This window comes from Brachionichthys hirsutus, chromosome 3, assembly GCF_040956055.1.
Source record: "Brachionichthys hirsutus isolate HB-005 chromosome 3, CSIRO-AGI_Bhir_v1, whole genome shotgun sequence".
Taxonomy (NCBI): domain Eukaryota; kingdom Metazoa; phylum Chordata; class Actinopteri; order Lophiiformes; family Brachionichthyidae; genus Brachionichthys; species Brachionichthys hirsutus.
Genome location: NC_090899.1, coordinates 8,815,562 through 8,833,202, shown reverse-complemented (window position 1 = coordinate 8,833,202; position 17,641 = coordinate 8,815,562). Strand labels below are relative to the sequence as shown.

The 17,641-nt window shown below is 45.5% G+C and overlaps 2 protein-coding genes across 3 annotated transcripts; both read left to right on the top strand.

Moving 5' to 3' along the window:
- Positions 1-446: 446 nt before the first annotated feature.
- On the top strand, positions 447-8,341 carry tcea3 (transcription elongation factor A (SII), 3). 2 transcript variants are annotated; one of them, XM_068756476.1, is made up of 21 exons: positions 447-552; positions 1,267-1,329; positions 1,475-1,580; positions 1,664-1,766; positions 2,431-2,922; positions 2,998-3,111; positions 3,353-3,469; positions 3,557-3,631; positions 3,724-3,861; positions 3,943-4,008; positions 4,434-4,493; positions 4,645-4,716; positions 4,817-4,888; positions 4,989-5,051; positions 5,160-5,234; positions 6,041-6,201; positions 6,308-6,369; positions 6,679-6,828; positions 6,910-7,056; positions 7,471-7,542; positions 7,625-8,341. In XM_068756476.1, exons 1-21 carry the CDS (start codon positions 484-486, stop codon positions 7,631-7,633), a joined length of 2,286 nt encoding a protein of 761 aa, XP_068612577.1. In that variant the 5' UTR covers positions 447-483; the 3' UTR covers positions 7,634-8,341. The 2 variants fall into 2 exon arrangements, with proteins under 2 accessions (XP_068612577.1, XP_068612583.1); XM_068756482.1 differs by having other exon boundaries at positions 448-552; positions 3,724-3,825; positions 3,940-4,008.
- Positions 8,342-13,064: 4,723 nt separating this feature from the next.
- oprd1b (opioid receptor, delta 1b) lies at positions 13,065-15,448 on the top strand. The gene is made up of 3 exons (XM_068758599.1): positions 13,065-13,333; positions 14,360-14,715; positions 14,919-15,448. Exons 1-3 carry the CDS (start codon positions 13,065-13,067, stop codon positions 15,446-15,448), a joined length of 1,155 nt encoding a protein of 384 aa, XP_068614700.1.
- Positions 15,449-17,641: the final 2,193 nt, after the last annotated feature.

The window sequence follows — 17,641 nt, the reverse complement described above, 5'->3', positions numbered from 1 at the left end:
AAGATATTTATTTACTTTTTATCCGGAGAATGAAAAAAATAAACTCCCTGTCCTTTCGTAACTTTTCATTTGCGCACTGAGCACAATTATTTATCCCTGAATTTGTAAGAGAGGTAAAAACCATGTAGGAAAGCGTGATCGAGCGCCAGTGAATAAAGAACTACAGAAAGCCGCGCACGAGATTAAAAAACTACAGTCAGAGACGGCGAGGGACTGCAGGACCGCTTTACTTGACCCCCCCGTGTATTGGATATCGGCTGTCCCGCGTGGACTATATTTAGTTGTTGTCATGTGTCGCGGCTGGTCAGCTGGGATCCCGCTGCATGGACACGCCTCCGCGCTGAATGGAGCGGAGCGCACCGTGCGTAAAGTCCGAACGGATATCTAATCTTTCGGCGGGGCTCTTTTTTTTTCTCCACACTTGTTCTCTCTCTGGTGTCTTCTCGGCGTTACTGAATCGTTCCAAGTCAAGTAAATGCAGCGATGACGCGGGAGGAAGATCTAACCCGGATTGCAAAAAAACTGGACAAGATGGTGTCTGGAAATAACACGGTGAGGCTTGTATTCGGACACCCGCGCAGGTGGCGCGTTGTTCCGCCACCTCGCGCTGCGCAGAAGGCCCGTGAACGTCTCATGCGGAATGATTTCGCTCCAGATTGTTTCTGCTGCGTCGGGGTCGTGTGAAGTCCGGCTTTGTAACTTGACCCTGACTCTGCTGTAATAAACGACCGACAGGTGTGTTTGTTCCCCCCGCGGGACGCTTCAGTCCCTGCGCGGTCACGTGTTGCACGTTTTGTGCGCTTGTTGTTGAGAGTTTACTTTTTTTTTAAAATCGCGACTCTTTTACGCATTACTAAGTTGTGTAACTCAAAGTAAACAGCGCGGCCTTGGTGCGCAAGGACGCGCACCAAACAGGACGTTCCACGCCACGGCGCGCTCTGGCCCACGCAACGTCCTGTCCAGTGTTTTCTAGCGTGGGTTCAGTCAGAATAAAGCAAACAGTTGCAGACACGCAGCTTCAGTCCGGTTATGGTGCGTTTTTGAATTTATCGAATAGATATTGATTTTTTTTTTATTAAATTGACATCCTAACCCCCCCCCCCCCCCCCCCCCAGAAAAGACACGTTTTTAGTTCATTAGTTACTTATTAATTTGTGATTCGTTCCCTCCTAAACACTTCTATCACACCTTTCTAAATGACCAGGTAAAGCCAGATTAGTGTTTTTATTCGCTTAATATTTTAAAACATGAGTTTTGTGTTTGCAGGATGGCGCCATAGACCTTCTAAGAGAACTGAAAGGTTTCAACATGACGCTCAAACTTCTCCAGGTAGGCTGGGACAAGCTTATGAATGTACATCATTGGGAATGCGTTTCCAACCTAATTACTGATAAGAGAAGATTTTGAAGTTTGAAACCAGCTTACCGAGTGTGCGATTATTCAAAGCCCGCCAATAAACATGCGTTTGCTTTAGGAAACCAGGATCGGCATGTCGGTGAATGGAATCAGGAAGCACTGCTCGGATGAGGAAGTCATCACCGTGGCAAAGGCCCTCATCAAAGACTGGAAGAGGCTTCTAGGTACTTTAATAAGTTAATAATGACCTTGTATGTGTGTAAAAAATAAATGTGATTATGCTGATATGATTCATTCAATTGTTCAGATTCGGGCCATTCTCACTCTGAGAAGCCGTCAGAAATGGAGAACGGTTTCGACTCCATCAAATTAACTGCCTCTCCAAGCAGCTCGCCCTCGCACAGCAGCAGGTAAGTTCACCCCTCACAGGTCAAATGGGGTCACTTGTGTTTAGAACCACCAGCTGGTCCGTCTGCCTGCAGCGTGCCCTGCTAAATGCCCTCGGGGGGCACTCATAGGACACAGACAGTTACCTCCACCTGCCCTGAACTAATGCAGCCACTTTATTCACTTTCATCTTCGACTTAAACGGGTTCTACTCTCTCTCAAGAAATGATTTGTCACATGTCACCACGGATGATATGAGGAACCCTGGGTGGAAGACTCAGGGTTTATGAACTGTGAGATCAGGTGGAGATGATGATGATGGAGAGCAGGGGGAGCAGGAGGGGAGGAGGCGGGACTAAACTGGATAGGGGACCAATCAGCTGCGACCTGGAGACACACGGACAAACACATGCCGAGAGGGAGAGACAAATAGCAGCAAGGAGAGAAGTGGAAAACAGGAGAAGGGAGAAGGAAACCATTCTGTCTTTCATCTCACTGCTCCTTGTCATTCATAAATAATCCACTGAAGTGTTTCGGTTCTCTCTGAGCGAGTGGGCTGCTGCATCATGGATGAATAATTATAATATGAAGCCGCTGCATTACAGTGACAAATCCGACCCGTGTGAAACTCGTCGGGGTTTAGCGGCTGTTGGACGTTGGTAAAACTGCTACTTTTATTTCTGTCAGTCTCAAGAGACGGGATGTCAAACGGGTAGAAGACACTGATCTTAACGAAAAGCACTCTGATAAAAACGGAAAAGAAAAACAACGTGACGAACCCGGAAACACAGAGAGACACTCCGACGAGATGCGCTCAGAGGAACCCCGAAATGTGACGCATCCCCTAGAAATCGGAAAGGACAAGCATCTGGAAGAGCTGGCAAAACGAGGAGCTGCAGGGGAGGGGCAGCTGGGAACGGACAACAAGAGGCAGAAGCTTGAACCACGGAAAGAAAGACCGCTGGAAGAACCAAAAAAGAGAAGATGGATGGAAGAAGTCAAAAAGGAGAAGCACCCCGAGGAGCCCAAAAAGCACAGCTGCATTGACGCTGCAAGGAAAAGCAAACGCGGAGAAGACGACAGAAACGAGAGGCTGATGAACGCAACGCAGCGAGAGAGAGCGCCGAGTGAAGCCCAGAGAGAGAAGCCAGCCGAGCTCCACAGACCCCTGTTTGAAAGGTGAGAGAAAGTACCTCAAAAATGAATCGTACAGGAAGCATTGAGTAGGAGCTCAGATCGAATTCTTTATTTCAGGAGAGGAGTGCTGGACAGCAGTATTCTGTATCCCACTCGGTTCCCTTCTCCCCCTCGGCTTGCTCGGCCTCTTGCCCAGATCAAACGTCCCTCTTTGGAGCTGAGGAAAGATAGGTCAGAGCCTTTACTCGGCCTGCGCTGAGCATTGTGAGCGGCTTCTCCTGCATGGATTCCTGTTTCGGAGTCACGTGCGCTGACGTCTGTCCCTGCAGTGTCTAACTGGACGTCCTCTGTGCATGGTGCATGCTGCGATGCTCAGCCAGGTGTGTCTTCATTAAGAGGCTCTGGCATTCCGTCTGAGCTGCATGCGTCATTATTGCAGACTCTGATCTCTGCTGTTTTGACATTTGCTCAGGAAGGACAGTAAAGACTCCTCCTCCAGACATCCCCGTCCTCCTGCTCCTCCTCCTGCTCCTCACCCCACCTCTGCCCCTCCGGCCAAGCGACCTTCACTGGAAGCAAAGAAGGAGAGGTCAGGTTCGCTTTGGTGAATATCGATACTGCAAAGTTTGATAGAGAAGAGTGAGAATTAAAGAGGATAAAAATATTTACACTTCAGGAAGGTTTCACCAGACCCAAACGCTCCGATTGCTCCTCTTCCTCTTCACCTTCATCCTCCTCCTCCTGCTCCGAGGTCAGGGTCTGCATGCCCACAGCGTTGCCTGATAAAATGTCGCTCTCATTGTGAAGCGATTTGGCCCAGCTCAAACGTGCGTTTTCATTTAGAAAAGAGCCTCTCGACCCCAATGCTCCACTTCCTCCTCTTCCTCTTCATCTCCACCCTCCACCTCCCCTGAAGCGTCCCTCACTGGATGGGAAAAAGGAGAGGTGTGGCTCAGATGAGTTCGCCTCACCTCGCAGACGGCATGTCATCGCTGCATCAATTCTGGAGAAACGCGTCGTGCTCCTCTCTGCTCTGACTCCCTGTGTCGTTTGCTGCAGCAGGAAGGAGTCGTCGGACTCGAAAGCGACTTCGCAGAAGAAGAAGTCCGACCCTGTGAAGAGGGAAAGGTCAGCGATCAGGGAATGATCAAGCCTCTCATTCATCCTCAGGAGGAAAAGTCACTTCAGACTTTAACCTCGAACTTTAATTTCATTTCTTTGACATAAAAATCTTCACGCACTATAGCCAGCGATTGTTGTTTGTTGCACTGCTCTTTAAGTTACATGAAGGATTTATCGTTTTCTTTTTGTATGGCCGTAATGGAGATACCGAAAAAGCTCCATTTGACTTTGGTAGATTTCTGTTTGACGGTTTATCAGACAGAGAGCTGCAATCAATAAGATCAAATTTGTCAGCTGTTTACCACAAATTGCATGAAAATTCTGATTATTCATAAGAAATATATCAACATTTAGATATTTACTTAATTTTCAGTCAGAAAATAAATGTAGTCCCAGATATTATCACCACAAAGGCTGTTTCCATTTTGCAGGAAAGACTCATCAGACAGCAAAGTATCTAAAAAGCACTCAGAGGAAGCCAACAGAGAAAGGTTTGCCTCTGTGTGTGATGTCATGTGTTGGTTGCCCTGAGCTTCATCTCGGGGCTCTTCATCGGTTTTGAGTGCATGAAAAACCTGTATTTTCATGGTTTCATTGTCCAGAGTTGATTCATTTGAGTATGAAACATGTTTCTTTTGGCAGGAAAGATTCATCTGACGCCAAAGCATCTCCTCCCAAAAAGACCTGTGCGGATGTCAAGAAAGAAAAACACAGGTGTGGAGGGGCATAAAAACAGTTTATTCTGTGCTTTATGTTTGAACATGAGCTGGCCTGTCTGTGACGTTTGAAACGTGTCGCCACTCTTGTTATTCAGGAAGGACTCGTGTGACCTAAAGTCTGGACAACCCGTGAAAAAACGCATTTCAACCGACTCCAAACCTGACAGGTACTGGTATGCAGGATCTGAAGTCTCACCTGTACCTGCAAAGTAAAGACTGCAAATAGCAATATATACCGAACTGAAAGAGGGTTTTCACCAACGGCAGGCGGGAATCCACTGAGTCGAAGAAAGGCAGCTCGCCACCAGCAAAGAAGCTAACGGCTGAAAGGTAAACGACACTAAAATAAGTACTGATTCACAAAAAAGAAATTCTAAAGTGGAAGAAATAGATAAATTCCAATGCAAAGATAGAATAGCATTGATTTAATTTATCTAGGAGAGAGTCTCACAGCTCCAAGACCTCGCAGCCTGGACCCCCCCAGAGGAAATCCTCCAGTGACAGTACAGACAGGTACTGCAAGACAAACGCAAGATATATATAAAAACATAATAATATTAAAACAGGCATGGAAGCGGACACTAAGACGTGTCGTGTTCCTGCTGAATATTCTTACATATTATCTTCCAGAGAGGTTGTGTTAGCTACTTATTGTTGTTGGTTTGTCTTTGTTTTGTCCTAACACGATTACACTAAAACACTGATTACTGCAGTAGTACACATTTTGTTTCAACTTGGTTCAGAAGGTTATGCATGTTTAAATTACACTGGCTAAAGGAGCAGATACATATTGGAAGACATCACGCTCCAAGGGCCTCGGTGGACGTATACGAGTCTTTAACTCGGTGGACGTGTACGAGTCTTTAACTCGGTGGACGTGTACGAGTCTTTAACTCGGTGGACGTGTACGAGTCTTTAACTCGGTGGACGTGTACGAGTCTTTAACTCGGTGGACGTGTACGAGTCTTTAACTCGGTGGACGTGTACGAGTCTTTAACTCTGTGGACGTATAAAAGTCTTTAACTCGGTGGACGTATACGAGTCTTTAACTCCGTGGACGTGTACGAGTCTTTAACTCGGTGGACGTGTATGAGTCTTTAACTCGGTTGACGTGTACGAGTCTTTAACTCTGTGGACGTATAAAAGTCTTTAACTCGGTGGACGTATACGAGTCTTTAACTCGGTGGACGTGTACGAGTCTTTAACTCGGTGGACGTGTATGAGTCTTTAACTTGGGGGACGTATACGAGTCTGTTCTCCACCGGCTCGACTTTAACCAGCTCTGTGACGGTTCCCATGTTTCCTTTCCTTTTCTGCAGAAGAGGCAAAACCGACGCCCCTAAAACCCCCACAGCCCCGAGCAGCCCCATGTCGCCCAGCTTCAGCTCTGCTGGGGCCCCACTGCCCCCTCACCTCCTGACTGGAGACTCCATCAGAGACAAGTGCATTGAGATGCTGGTAGCTGCCCTGCGCACAGACAGTGAGGCTGAGCTTTCATTGAATCACTGAGAAGTCGCACTAACACACACATTATTATCACTGTAGTGTCCAGATTAACACAAACATATCCTCTCTTGTCTTCACAGATGACTTCAAAGACTTTGGAACTAACTGTGAAAGCATGGCTGCAGAGATTGAAGATCATATCCTTTATTACTTGCTGCTGTAATTATAATATAGATTCACCTTCTTCTGTTTAGGCTAAAAATAATCATCTAAAACCGTAAAACACAGGATGATTAATCCACATATAATAGTAAGAATGATGGGGGTTTTGCTATAAAATAGAATTACATCAAAGTACTTTGTAAGTCTGGAGATTAAAAAATAGAAATCTGCCCACCGTAACATTAGCGATAGCTCGTATAATGTAATCTATTACTTCCACTCCTCACAGCATTGCACTCACGATTATCACCATGATCAAGTCTCCCTTGACGGCACTGTTGTACATATCTACCAGGAGATAAAGGCCACGGATATGAAGTATAAAAACAGAGTCCGCAGCCGCATCAGCAACTTGAAGGACCCAAAGAACCCTGGTCTCCGTAGAAACGTGCTCGCAGGAAGCATCGACTTGAGCCGCATCGCCTCCATGTCCGCTGAGGTACGGAGCGCTGCGGCCATCCCGCCGCTCCAGTCGATGCTTCACGCCGCTGCGTCTCCTCACACGTCTGTCGTCACGTAGGAAATGGCCAGTGACGAGCTGAAGCAGCTGAGGAACGTTCTGACCCAGGAGGCCATCAGGGAACACCAAATGGCCAAAACTGGTGGCACCAGCACCGACCTGCTGCAGTGCAGCAAGTGCAAGAAGAGGAACTGCACCTACAACCAGGTAGATGGACAAGCGAGCGCAGAACACACCAACGTGCAGGGAAGCTATCAAATGTCAGGTTGTAGCACCTGGAGAAGGTGTCGACGGAAACGTTAGGCCCGCTGTGTCCAGCCATTAAGATTAGCATATGACGCCGCTGTGTAGGAAATTTGTCATTTGTATGACTTTCCATGCTCACAGATAGCATTTCATTTTATTTTATTTTTTTAATTTTGAAGATGTATTTTTTTAAATCTACAATGCAGTTTACAAGAATTGCAATTAACCGGGTCAACTGTACAGCTGTAAACTCTTTGTGTGCTTGTTTCAGACTCAGGATTGTTCTGTTGTGTCTTTGTTTCACACGTAGTGTCAGCACTGACATTTCCTCTGTGTGTGTGGGTGTGTGTGTGTGTGTGTGTGTGTGTGTGTTAGGTGCAGACACGCAGTGCTGATGAGCCAATGACCACGTTTGTTCTGTGTAATGAGTGTGGTAATCGCTGGAAGGTAAGTCTATCTATCTATCTACTCTTCATATCTATCTACTCTTCATATCTATCTGTTAATGTGTTTTCTTTCTACCTTGCAGTTCTGCTGATGCCCTCCAGATGAAACCACTTTTTTCTATTGAGATTGGATTGTTCTTAATAAAGGGGGGCGTGTGGGTGTTTATAAATTATTGCAGTGCTCTTGAAATTTGTAACTCAATTTTTTTTTTAGATTTGTGAGCGTGTGCTGATAATCGGGGTCATCGTCTAGCTGCAGGTACACGATGAAATTGGGAGAGCTGCTCCGTCTGGTGCTTGATAAAATTCCACAGAAGTGGAATTAGTAGTAACATAATCACCAATGTCTATAACAAGTGTTGGCTTTTCTTTGCCTGTATGCTTGAGATCTTTTTCATTGTTATTTTTTATTTGGGTGGGATGTATGAGTACAACAGTTATTTACAGTTTTATCAGCATCTCCTATATTTTTAATGACTTCAATAAATGCATACATGGAAGGACTGAACCAAAAAGAAAGAAATAATAACTGAACCAACCATAATGTGCATTTCATTCAATTACAATGCTAATAACCAGAAATAAGTATCAATTAAAAGACATTATAATGAAATTGGTTTACAAGGAAGTTCTGGGTTCGATTGCTTTCTGTGCAGAGTTTGTATTCGTCCCATGTCTGCTTGGGTTGCCTTCGGGTTCTCCGGCTTCCTCCCATATAAAAAAAACAATGCCTGTCTGTTTATGAGCTGGCGTCTCATCCGGGGTGTCCCCCACCCCTGCTCTGAGTCAGTTGGGATAGACTCCAGCAACACCTGTGACCTGTACTACGGATAAGCAGCCGTAGATGAGACGATTACGGTCGTCTCGTCTTCAAGAAAATGAATGAATGAACCGATCAGACGTTTTCCTGCTGCACCAATGACAACGTGCAGTAGAGGGCAACAATTCATCATGATTCAAAGGTCAGCAGCATCGGTCTCCATGGTGACAAGCACAAGCTAGATTCTTCCCAGTAAGTACCAGTTTTACAGGCTGAAGAAGCTCGGGTGAGGTGGAGGTGAAGATTAATATAGCAATATTAAAATCAATCAATCACATTACACAAAACAAGAATCTTTCCTTTAAATGCGAAAAACCTGACACTGTTTTTCAAAATGTCCCGGAGTCTACAGACATTTTTTAAATGAATTTGCCTGAATTAAGATCTAAACCAGGAGGCCCTTTGTTTTTGGCAGCCAAAAGTAGCTCTTGCTAATAGCAGATATTCCATTAAAGCCGCCGTCAGACAGCGGACACGGCTTCGCTTTGCTTCAGGAGAAACGCCACTGTTCCTCAGCGCCCTGTGTTTGGGCAGGATCTGCATGGTAACCAGGGCAGCGTGAGAAGAAGCAGAGCCAGTCTTGTTTACTTTAGTCAATAATCTCATTGTAAAATCTGGTTGTGTCTCCCAGCAAGAGTCTAATGAGGACTTTGGTGTGTAGCCGGGCTTTTACCACACAAAAACTTAGCTTGATCATTTGCATTTGATGGAAAACAGGACGCTTGGATTGCGGCTAGAAGCTCTGCTGCCAGTTTATTTGTATTTATTACATATTTTTTGCCTCATTCTACAGCGTGTTTTTAATGCTCAACACATAATATCTAATTATGTGCTGTTGACGCTGATGGAATAAAGTATGAATTTTCTATTTCTCCTTTCTGTGTCATGTCACAATTTGATGTTGCAACAATTTCTTTAGTTTCCTTTTATCGTTGCATTATGCAGCCTGGACACACACACACACACACACACACTACAGTAGTGTGTCACTCCTGTAATGGGAATGGCTCCTTGCATAACTAATTAACATTATGTAAATCTAAATCCCACTGCCGAACTGAATCTACCCCTAGAAGAGCCAGAGGGCTAATATTGAGTTGGTAATCACCAGCCTTCCTGTTTCAGCGCATGAGCATTGACACAAGTGGCAGAGCTTTAAGAGACTGCCTGGTCAGCCTCAACATGGAGACGATGTTAACGGCTGAACGGCGCCATGGCGTTGAGGCTGCAGGAAGCCGCTGTCTCGGATGCTGTTAGTCAGTGACAATGGATGTGAGCTCTTTGGCTGAACAGTTTAAAGCTCTTCCATTTTTCAAAGCAATTCCTGCAGTTTCTATGAAAAAGCAAACCCAGAAAATGAATGCACAAAGTAACTAGTTCAATTCAAACTTTATTGATCCCAAACAGGCGCATTCATTCACAGTCTTGCACATGCATCTCCGCGACTCACTGGTAGTATTCATTTATCCTGGAGGCAACACACCAGAGATAATGGATATTTGTCTCACAGCGTCGTTAAAAGCAATGACACAAAGCAGAGAGTGAGACCAGGACAATCTGCAGGTGTCTGCGGCTCATCTACGTTCTATCCTGTTGCCTTCATTGCAGGATGTAGATGCCTGTGAACAGACGCAATGGCTAAAACACATCTGGCATGTCATGTTAAAGCCTTACGTGTAAAGGCACGAAACACGATTATCATTATGTGCTGTTAAATACCTGACGCTTCTGTATTGTTTTTATACTTTTACACTGTTAAATGCCGATGATTTATGTACAAAGGACTTTCAACGGAAACAAGACCGCAAGGGCTTTTTTGAGATGCTCCTCTTAGACAGGATGTTTGACTGTATTTGTACTGTAATACATTCTACTGTGTGACTGTACTTGTACTCTAATAAATATATTCATTCACACACACTGGAGCTATTGTTCTTGATGACTGTCTGTTGGGATTTTGTGTGTGTGTGTGTGTGTGTGTGTGTGTGTGTGTGTGTTTGTGCTTGGGTGGGGTTATTGCTCAAAAACTGATGTTTAGCCATTAAACATGGCTAACGCTTCAAATATAGGCAGAATTACAGCCTGTTATTATATGCTTAACATTTCAACTTTTTCTTTTTGGAGGAAAAAAGAAGTTATTTTGAGGGTGAGAAGAATTACGATCTACTATATCTTCGACAATTCACATGTTCACAGCAACTATGTGCATGAATTTTGAAATGTATATTGTTTACCTTTGCATAAATTTAAAACTACTATCAAATAAAAAGGGAGATTTGTTTTATCAAGTGCATCTCGAGAACTGTGTGTTCTGTCTTTGACTAAATTAAAATGTATACCCTTGATGCAAAATGAATAAAAGAAAATATAATTTCTTTTATTGACACATTTTGTTATTTATTTGTATTTATAAAGGTTATAAAGGACCTGGCCAGTCTGCTCCTCATCTCCCACCCAGTGTCCACTGGGATAGGATCTCCCCTCTGGGACCCGAGAGAGGATTAGTTCAAGGTATTGTGTTTGAAATTATAAAAATTGTATCTTATTTATAATTTCTTTTATAATGTTGGTGTTCAGCCATTATCTTTCACCATTCATTCGCAATGTGTTGCGCAATATTTTTCTGTGATGCTCCCGTATTTATGAAAGCACATTCATTCTCCTATAAAAGGGATAAAACATCAAAACACAGTGTTGCAGGGATTCAAATGGATGTTTTATAAGATTTACTGTTTAGTATCTCTGATATTTACAAATGAGTTCTGAAGGCAAACATTAACCTGTTGACGATCCATCCTCAGATCCATAAAAATCTTTTAAAAACCACAAATCAAAGCAATGAATAAGATATATTCTTGTAGCTATTTTACTCTTGAACAAAAAGGTGGAATTGCAGAATGAACCCTGATGCTGTCGTCTGTCCTGCCAAAGCCTCTCTTAGGGATATAACAAAACATATGTCCATTAAGGAAAGAGAAATTAGCCCGTTGATCTCCTAAAAGGAGACAGACAGACAAATACCATTATCGCTCTACATGTTAGAAAACATTCATTTTCTGTCATCACAGCGAAACGTAAAGCGTCCGGGCACACGAGTCTTCTGCCTGTCCTCGCTTCTAGACGAGCCAACTGTGCTCGCTTCCAGGAGGATGTTTTCAAATGTCATAATGTTGTAATTGTGAAGACTTCCACACTCAAGGACAACGCAGGCACCGCCACAGTCTGTCATTGACCAACATCAACCGGGAGAAATGCTCACACTTGAAACTGACGTCCACCCAATTCCATCCCGAACAACAGTAGATAAAGGTAAATAATACTGATCCTGCTGAGCAGGATCTGCATGGATTAAATATTGACCCATAGCAAATTCAGAGCTGAATGTGGCAGCGTGAGTCCTGAATGAATCATATTTGCTCACACGGATGTAATCGATACCTGAGCAATTAGCTACCAAAGCATTGATGGTAAGGGAAAACAGAAATCTGTGAATACTCTCTGTTGCCGTCGCCTACCAAACTTTTACAGCGTATTTTACACAAATATTTGAAAACCTCAAGAGAACCTTTGAAAAACGGATTCTTGCTTTCCTCTACAACCGAGTAGAGTGATGCAACGCTGTCAACAGTATCACTCACACAATTAATAGAAAAGCCCCGCCTCAGCCAGAATGCAGCAACCACACGAAAAATAGAAGAACTGTGGATTGATTTTAATTTTATTTATTTGACCTTTATTTACCCGGTAAAATATTTACATGTTAACGGGAGCAGGTCTCAGCTATGGTCTGCAGTTTATGTTTGAGCAATGATAAAGTCTTCAGAAGAAGCTTGTTTGGTAATGAGCTCCAGTCGTCAGCGGCTACAAAAGAACATTGATGTTTTAGGAGGAGCGAACCGGATGAGGCTCGGTCTGGAGCTGTAGCTGATCTGGAGCAGTGATGACAGATAGGAAGGGGTCTGCCTTCCCAAGAAGAGTTCTGTAAATGAAAAGAAACCAGTGATGCTTGAAGAGATGGCCAGCCCACCATAGATGTCGCAGTGGTGGGTCTGAAAAATGAAACAGACTGGTCATCATATTCCAAAATCGGTAACAGCATCCTGCCGACACGGGCAGCAGGGTGGCACGGCCGCCTCACAGCAACTGGAGGACAGGCCGATGCTGCAAAGCCTTCTGAGGAGGGTCCCGATTGACAGATAGATGGTCAGATAGAACCCGATTGGAGTGGATGCCGTTGGCGGAGAGGAGATGGTGACGTTGGTTTGCCGGCTGATGCCCAGAACACAAGATCACTAAAACAGGCCGTGCAGCGTGGGAGGCAGAAGTAAGAGCAGGTGTTCAATCAAGGGGCCACTCTGGCTGCTGGGTTGGGGCTTTGCAGTGTCATTTACACCGTTTTGGTGTTTGCTGTTCGGGTGGATAATGGCCAATATAAAAGGGGGGGGGGGGGGGGGTATTATATGTCAGCTCTAATTAAAGCACTTTGACAAACGGTGTCCCTCAGGGTGGGAAACCGTTTCCCTGCTTGTTGAAGCGGGGACTGGGAGAGAGAGAGAGAGAGCGACAGAGAGAGCGACAGAGAGAGCGACAGAGAGAGCGACAGAGAGAGAGAGAGAGAGAGAGATTGGCATCATTATTCGTGCGCTCCTCCGGATCAGCCTCGGTGATCCTTTACGCGCCACAGTCTCACCTGGATATCAGAGATGGAGTTCTCCTCCACTCCTCTTCCTCTTCCTCCTCCTCCTCCCGACCCCCTCAGTTATCTTCACCAGCTTTCCTCGGTCTCCATAACTCCTTTTAATGCTACCTTTTCTGAGTATCTGCGCGCCCCTTCGAGCAGCAACGGAACCCACGACGCTGCGACCCACGACTCCACGCGCGTCGTCTTGGCCGTGTGCGTCACGGCGCTCTACTCGCTCATCGCCGTGGTGGGGTTGGTGGGAAACGTGCTCGTGATGTTTGGAGTTGTCAGGTAAGAGTCGCGGGCTAAGAAGGGAGCAAGAAAAGAGTTGTAAAGACTCACCTGGCTGATCGGTGTGAGGCGATAATGAAGAAAAACCGTCCGGCCATGATTGATATTAATATTAGAGGTTGATATTGGCTGGCAAAAATATAAATATGTTGCTATTTGTGAAAACAGTGGAGATCCACAGCTGATTTATTTCATTTTACGCGCGTCCGCACTTCGACTGGTGCACATTACGCCCACATGCACACGCACACATGCACCTCCTACACAAAAGAGGAGAGGGGGGCGTGATTGGCTGTGATGAACTGGCGGCTCGTCCAGGGTGTCCCATGCCTTTCGTCCACAGGCAGCTGGGACAGGCTCCACTCCAGAAACACGCCGTCCAGGACTTAGGAAAAAAGCAGTTAAGAAAAGGAATGAATGAAATGTAGTGTCATGATAAAAAAATAAAAAGAAGTGTTGATTGATGATGATGATGAATATATTTATGAGATAGAATGTTAGCGTACAAGTACAGTCACACAGTAGCATGTATTACAGTACAAATAAAGTCAGACATCCTGTCTAAGAGGAGCATTTCAAAAAAGCCCTTGCGGTCTTATTTCCGTTGAAAGTCCTTAAATCATCGACATTTAACAATACAAATTTCACAATACAAATAAAAATAAAACCAATACTCAGTTACTCAATTGATGCAAAGTAACATTAGAAAAATAAAATGATTTTACACCGCCGATGCAAACTAACAATAAATTTAAAATAAATTACACCACCGATGCAAAATGACAATGAATGACAATAAATTACATAAATTACAATAAATGACAAACTTTAACTTAATATAATTCAAGGGAAAACTCCAGATTGTCGGTCGGCAAAATGAAACTGATCCAATCAGGAGCTGAATTGTTTGTTACACCGTTGAGGTGACATCATCGCGATGGTGGAACGCGTTCCGTTTCCTCTAACGTAACAGCGGCTTCCGTCGTTACCGTCGAGGTGCTCAGGGCTTTTCTTCCGACTCTCCAGGTACACCAAGATGAAGACGGCCACCAACATCTACATCTTCAACCTGGCTCTCGCCGACACCCTCGCCATCAGCACCCTCCCCTTCCAGAGCGCCAACTACCTGATGGGCACGTGGCCCTTCGGGGAGCCGCTGTGTAAGATCATCATTGCGATCGACTACTACAACATGTTCGCGAGCATCCTCACGCTCACCATGATGAGCGTGGACCGCTACATCGCCGTCTGCCGTCCGGTGAGGGCGCTTGAGTTCCGCACCGCCGCTAAAGCCAGGCTCATCAACGTCTGCATCTGGATCCTCTCCTCCACCGTTGGCATCCCTGTGATGTTCATGGCTGGTACCAATGTGACAGACAAAGGTGAGGGATTTTAAGGGGGGGGGGGGGGGGGGGTCCTTTAGCATCATTGTGTGGAAGCTTCTCTCATTAGCTCAGTCTTTCTAGCACGTTGTGTGGAAAGTCTTCAGAGGGTAACCCCGCCGTAAATTTGAGCCGGGCTATTAACTTGAACGAGTCTCTCCACATGGCACGCTAATAAACGTGTAATTGCTGTAACTCCCCAGGAAGTACCGCCTGCAGGCTCAGATTCCCCGAGCCGGAGCGCCATTGGGACACGGTGATGAAGGTCGCCGTGTTCGTCTTTGCCTTTGTGATTCCCGTTCTGGTCATCACCGTCTGCTACGCTCTGATGATCCTGCGACTCAAGAGCGTCCGTTTGTTCTCCGGCTCCAAGGAGAAGGACCGGGTCCTGCGACGGATCACCCGCATGGTCCTGGTGGTTGTTGCAGCCTTCATCGTCTGCTGGACTCCCATCCACGTCTTCATCATTGTGAGGACCGTGGTGGACGTCGACCGCTCTAACCTTGTGGTGATGGCCAGCTGGCATCTTTGCATCGCGCTGGGCTACATCAACAGCAGCCTTAACCCCGTGCTCTACGCCTTCTTGGACGAGAACTTCAAAAGGTGCTTCAGAGACTTCTGCTTGCCCCGTCGCCCCCGACTGGAACAGAGCAGCTCCTCCAGGACACGCAACAGCACACGGGAGCCGGCGTCCGCCTGCACTCCCGTCCAGACGGAGAGGCCGCCGGTCTGACTGGGCGTGGGTCTGGTGAGGGAGGGGACGGTGCAGGAAGACCCTCCCTCAGAGGACACACAGAAGTCAACCGCTCAAGTCTGAGTCTGATTTTAATCTAAACTTTACATAAATAATTGACTGTTGTGAGAGAGTGAGACAGTCAGAAGTCATTTTCCATCATTTCGAAAACCCCCCAAAAACTACCTCGACAAAGGCTGGCAATCCCCGTCCCCCAGAATCCAACGCGAGTCGGATAATGGCTCTCAAAAAAGAGGGAGATCCTGCCAGGAACATACCACGAGGCCAACGACGACCCCCACGGGGATGAAACCCAGAACCCACCAGGAGTTGGCCAGGACGGTGTGACTCTGGAGGAAAGGAATGTGAAGAAGAGACATCTGGCAGTTCTAAGAGGTCGCCACCCCCTCCCCCAGCAATGTTTTATTCAAGGTCTGAGGTTTTCAATTAGAAGACTTTCAGACATGCGTGTTTTCATGCTTGTCTTCTTTCAGTCGGAGAATCACTGGAGTAACGGACGCTCCCGATGAGAATGGCGTCATCGCTGCCACCTGTGTTGCATTGGGCTTTAAACGGAGCACGATCTCGCTGACGCGGCTTCCAGGTGCGGAGAGGCGGGGCATTGTTTTTAGTTTCCACGTGTTGTGAGTACACAGAGGTTTGTTGCTAAAATAAAGGATCCATTCAGGGGCGTGAGCCGGGCAGCTGTAATCAGTGAAGAGGAGATGAAGTTGTCCTCCGGCAGACAGCTTCTCAGCATCGCATGTTAATTTTGTCTTGTAATATTAAGCATAATGCACCATTACAGCGAAACACGTGTAAGTACAGTCAGAAAGTATCTGGATGTGATTCTGAAGTGCCGGAGCTTCAAGGGGACGGGAAGTTTGACATCGATATTACAGGGACAGTGAAAGGACAATGTCCCTGCGTATGGAAATAGTCCCACAATGATCAGGCTGCCGGGCAGGACATCCATCCTACGCAAACAGACGAGGCTCTTTATGGCAAAGCAGTGGTCGATGTGCGACAGGCAGAGCACGTAACCTGACCGCAGTCAAACGGATCTGTCACCGAAGGCCAGAACAAAACCGTCCCGCGATGGCCTGCAGTCCAGAAGGTCATCGACGGGAAGGTCGCAGCTGTCATCAGATGGTTGTCGCTTGCAAACTTCACTTTGTAATTTCCCAGACAGCAAAGTAGAAGCCTACATATGCTGACTCGACAACTGAAACACACACACACACACACACACACACACACACACACACATACACACACACACACACACACACACACACACACACAGTAAGATACATATCTTCTGCTGTACAGTTTGTTGATTTGAATGAAAACATGTCTTTCAATGCCTTATTCAACATTTAATTTAACGACTTTGTGGATTAAAGAGTTTGATCTTTACATACCGGTACTCTCATACCATATTGCACAGGTGGAAGTACCTTGTGTTTTTAATTGAAGTACATTTTCCTTTTAATTGAATATCTCCTTTTTTTTGAGGTTGTTATTGCACATGTGATCCTTTGGGATTAGTAAATACCAGCGAGGCCTCCTGAGGGTTAGAAATATAACTTGCTGCTTCAGACAAAAGTGGATTATTGTTGCCCAGGTTAAAGGCTACAGGCCTCGCAGACGGAGAAGGAGGTTAGTGATGTTTGCAGATCTTTAATGTACTGAGGATGTAAACAAGCCATTAATATACTTTATGTCTTGATGATTTTTTTTAAATACTTTGTATATATCTAGACTATGTAATAGTAACGGGCCTGTTTTCAGCAGCACATTTAGCAGAGTATAAAAGGCACACAGACTGGTATCTTCTTGCTGTGAGGCGACAGCATTCACCCACTGGAGTGTGAATGTGCGTGAATGGGTGAAAGTGAGTTTGAAAAACACTTTGGGCACCTTGAAGGTGTAGATAAGTGCAGTCCATTTTTCAATTATAATCCCTAAAATACAAACACTACCCTACGTGCAAATAAAATAAATACAAATAGTATTTCCTTCAATAATAACTTGTATATATGATCCCAAACAGACACAGCAGAAGGCCATATTCTGTTTTCATTTCAGCGATCATTAATACAATGGATGCGTGTATTACAATGATGTGATACGCTTCACCGGGGCTGATTGTCATGTGGTCAACATATCAGATCTGTAAACAAGATCAAG

Bases quoted from the DNA above. Each gene is read 5' to 3' on its own strand.
- tcea3 (XM_068756476.1), top strand. From the start codon at position 484: ATGACGCGGGAGGAAGATCTAACCCGGATTGCAAAAAAACTGGACAAG. The intron at 4,494-4,644 runs GTTTGCCTCTGT...TTCTTTTGGCAG, and splicing joins GAGGAAGCCAACAGAGAAAG to GAAAGATTCATCTGACGCCA. The intron at 5,235-6,040 runs GTACTGCAAGAC...CCTTTTCTGCAG, and splicing joins TCCAGTGACAGTACAGACAG to AAGAGGCAAAACCGACGCCC.
- oprd1b (XM_068758599.1), top strand. From the start codon at position 13,065: ATGGAGTTCTCCTCCACTCCTCTTCCTCTTCCTCCTCCTCCTCCCGAC. The intron at 13,334-14,359 runs GTAAGAGTCGCG...CCGACTCTCCAG, and splicing joins GTGATGTTTGGAGTTGTCAG to GTACACCAAGATGAAGACGG. The intron at 14,716-14,918 runs GTGAGGGATTTT...GTAACTCCCCAG, and splicing joins TACCAATGTGACAGACAAAG to GAAGTACCGCCTGCAGGCTC.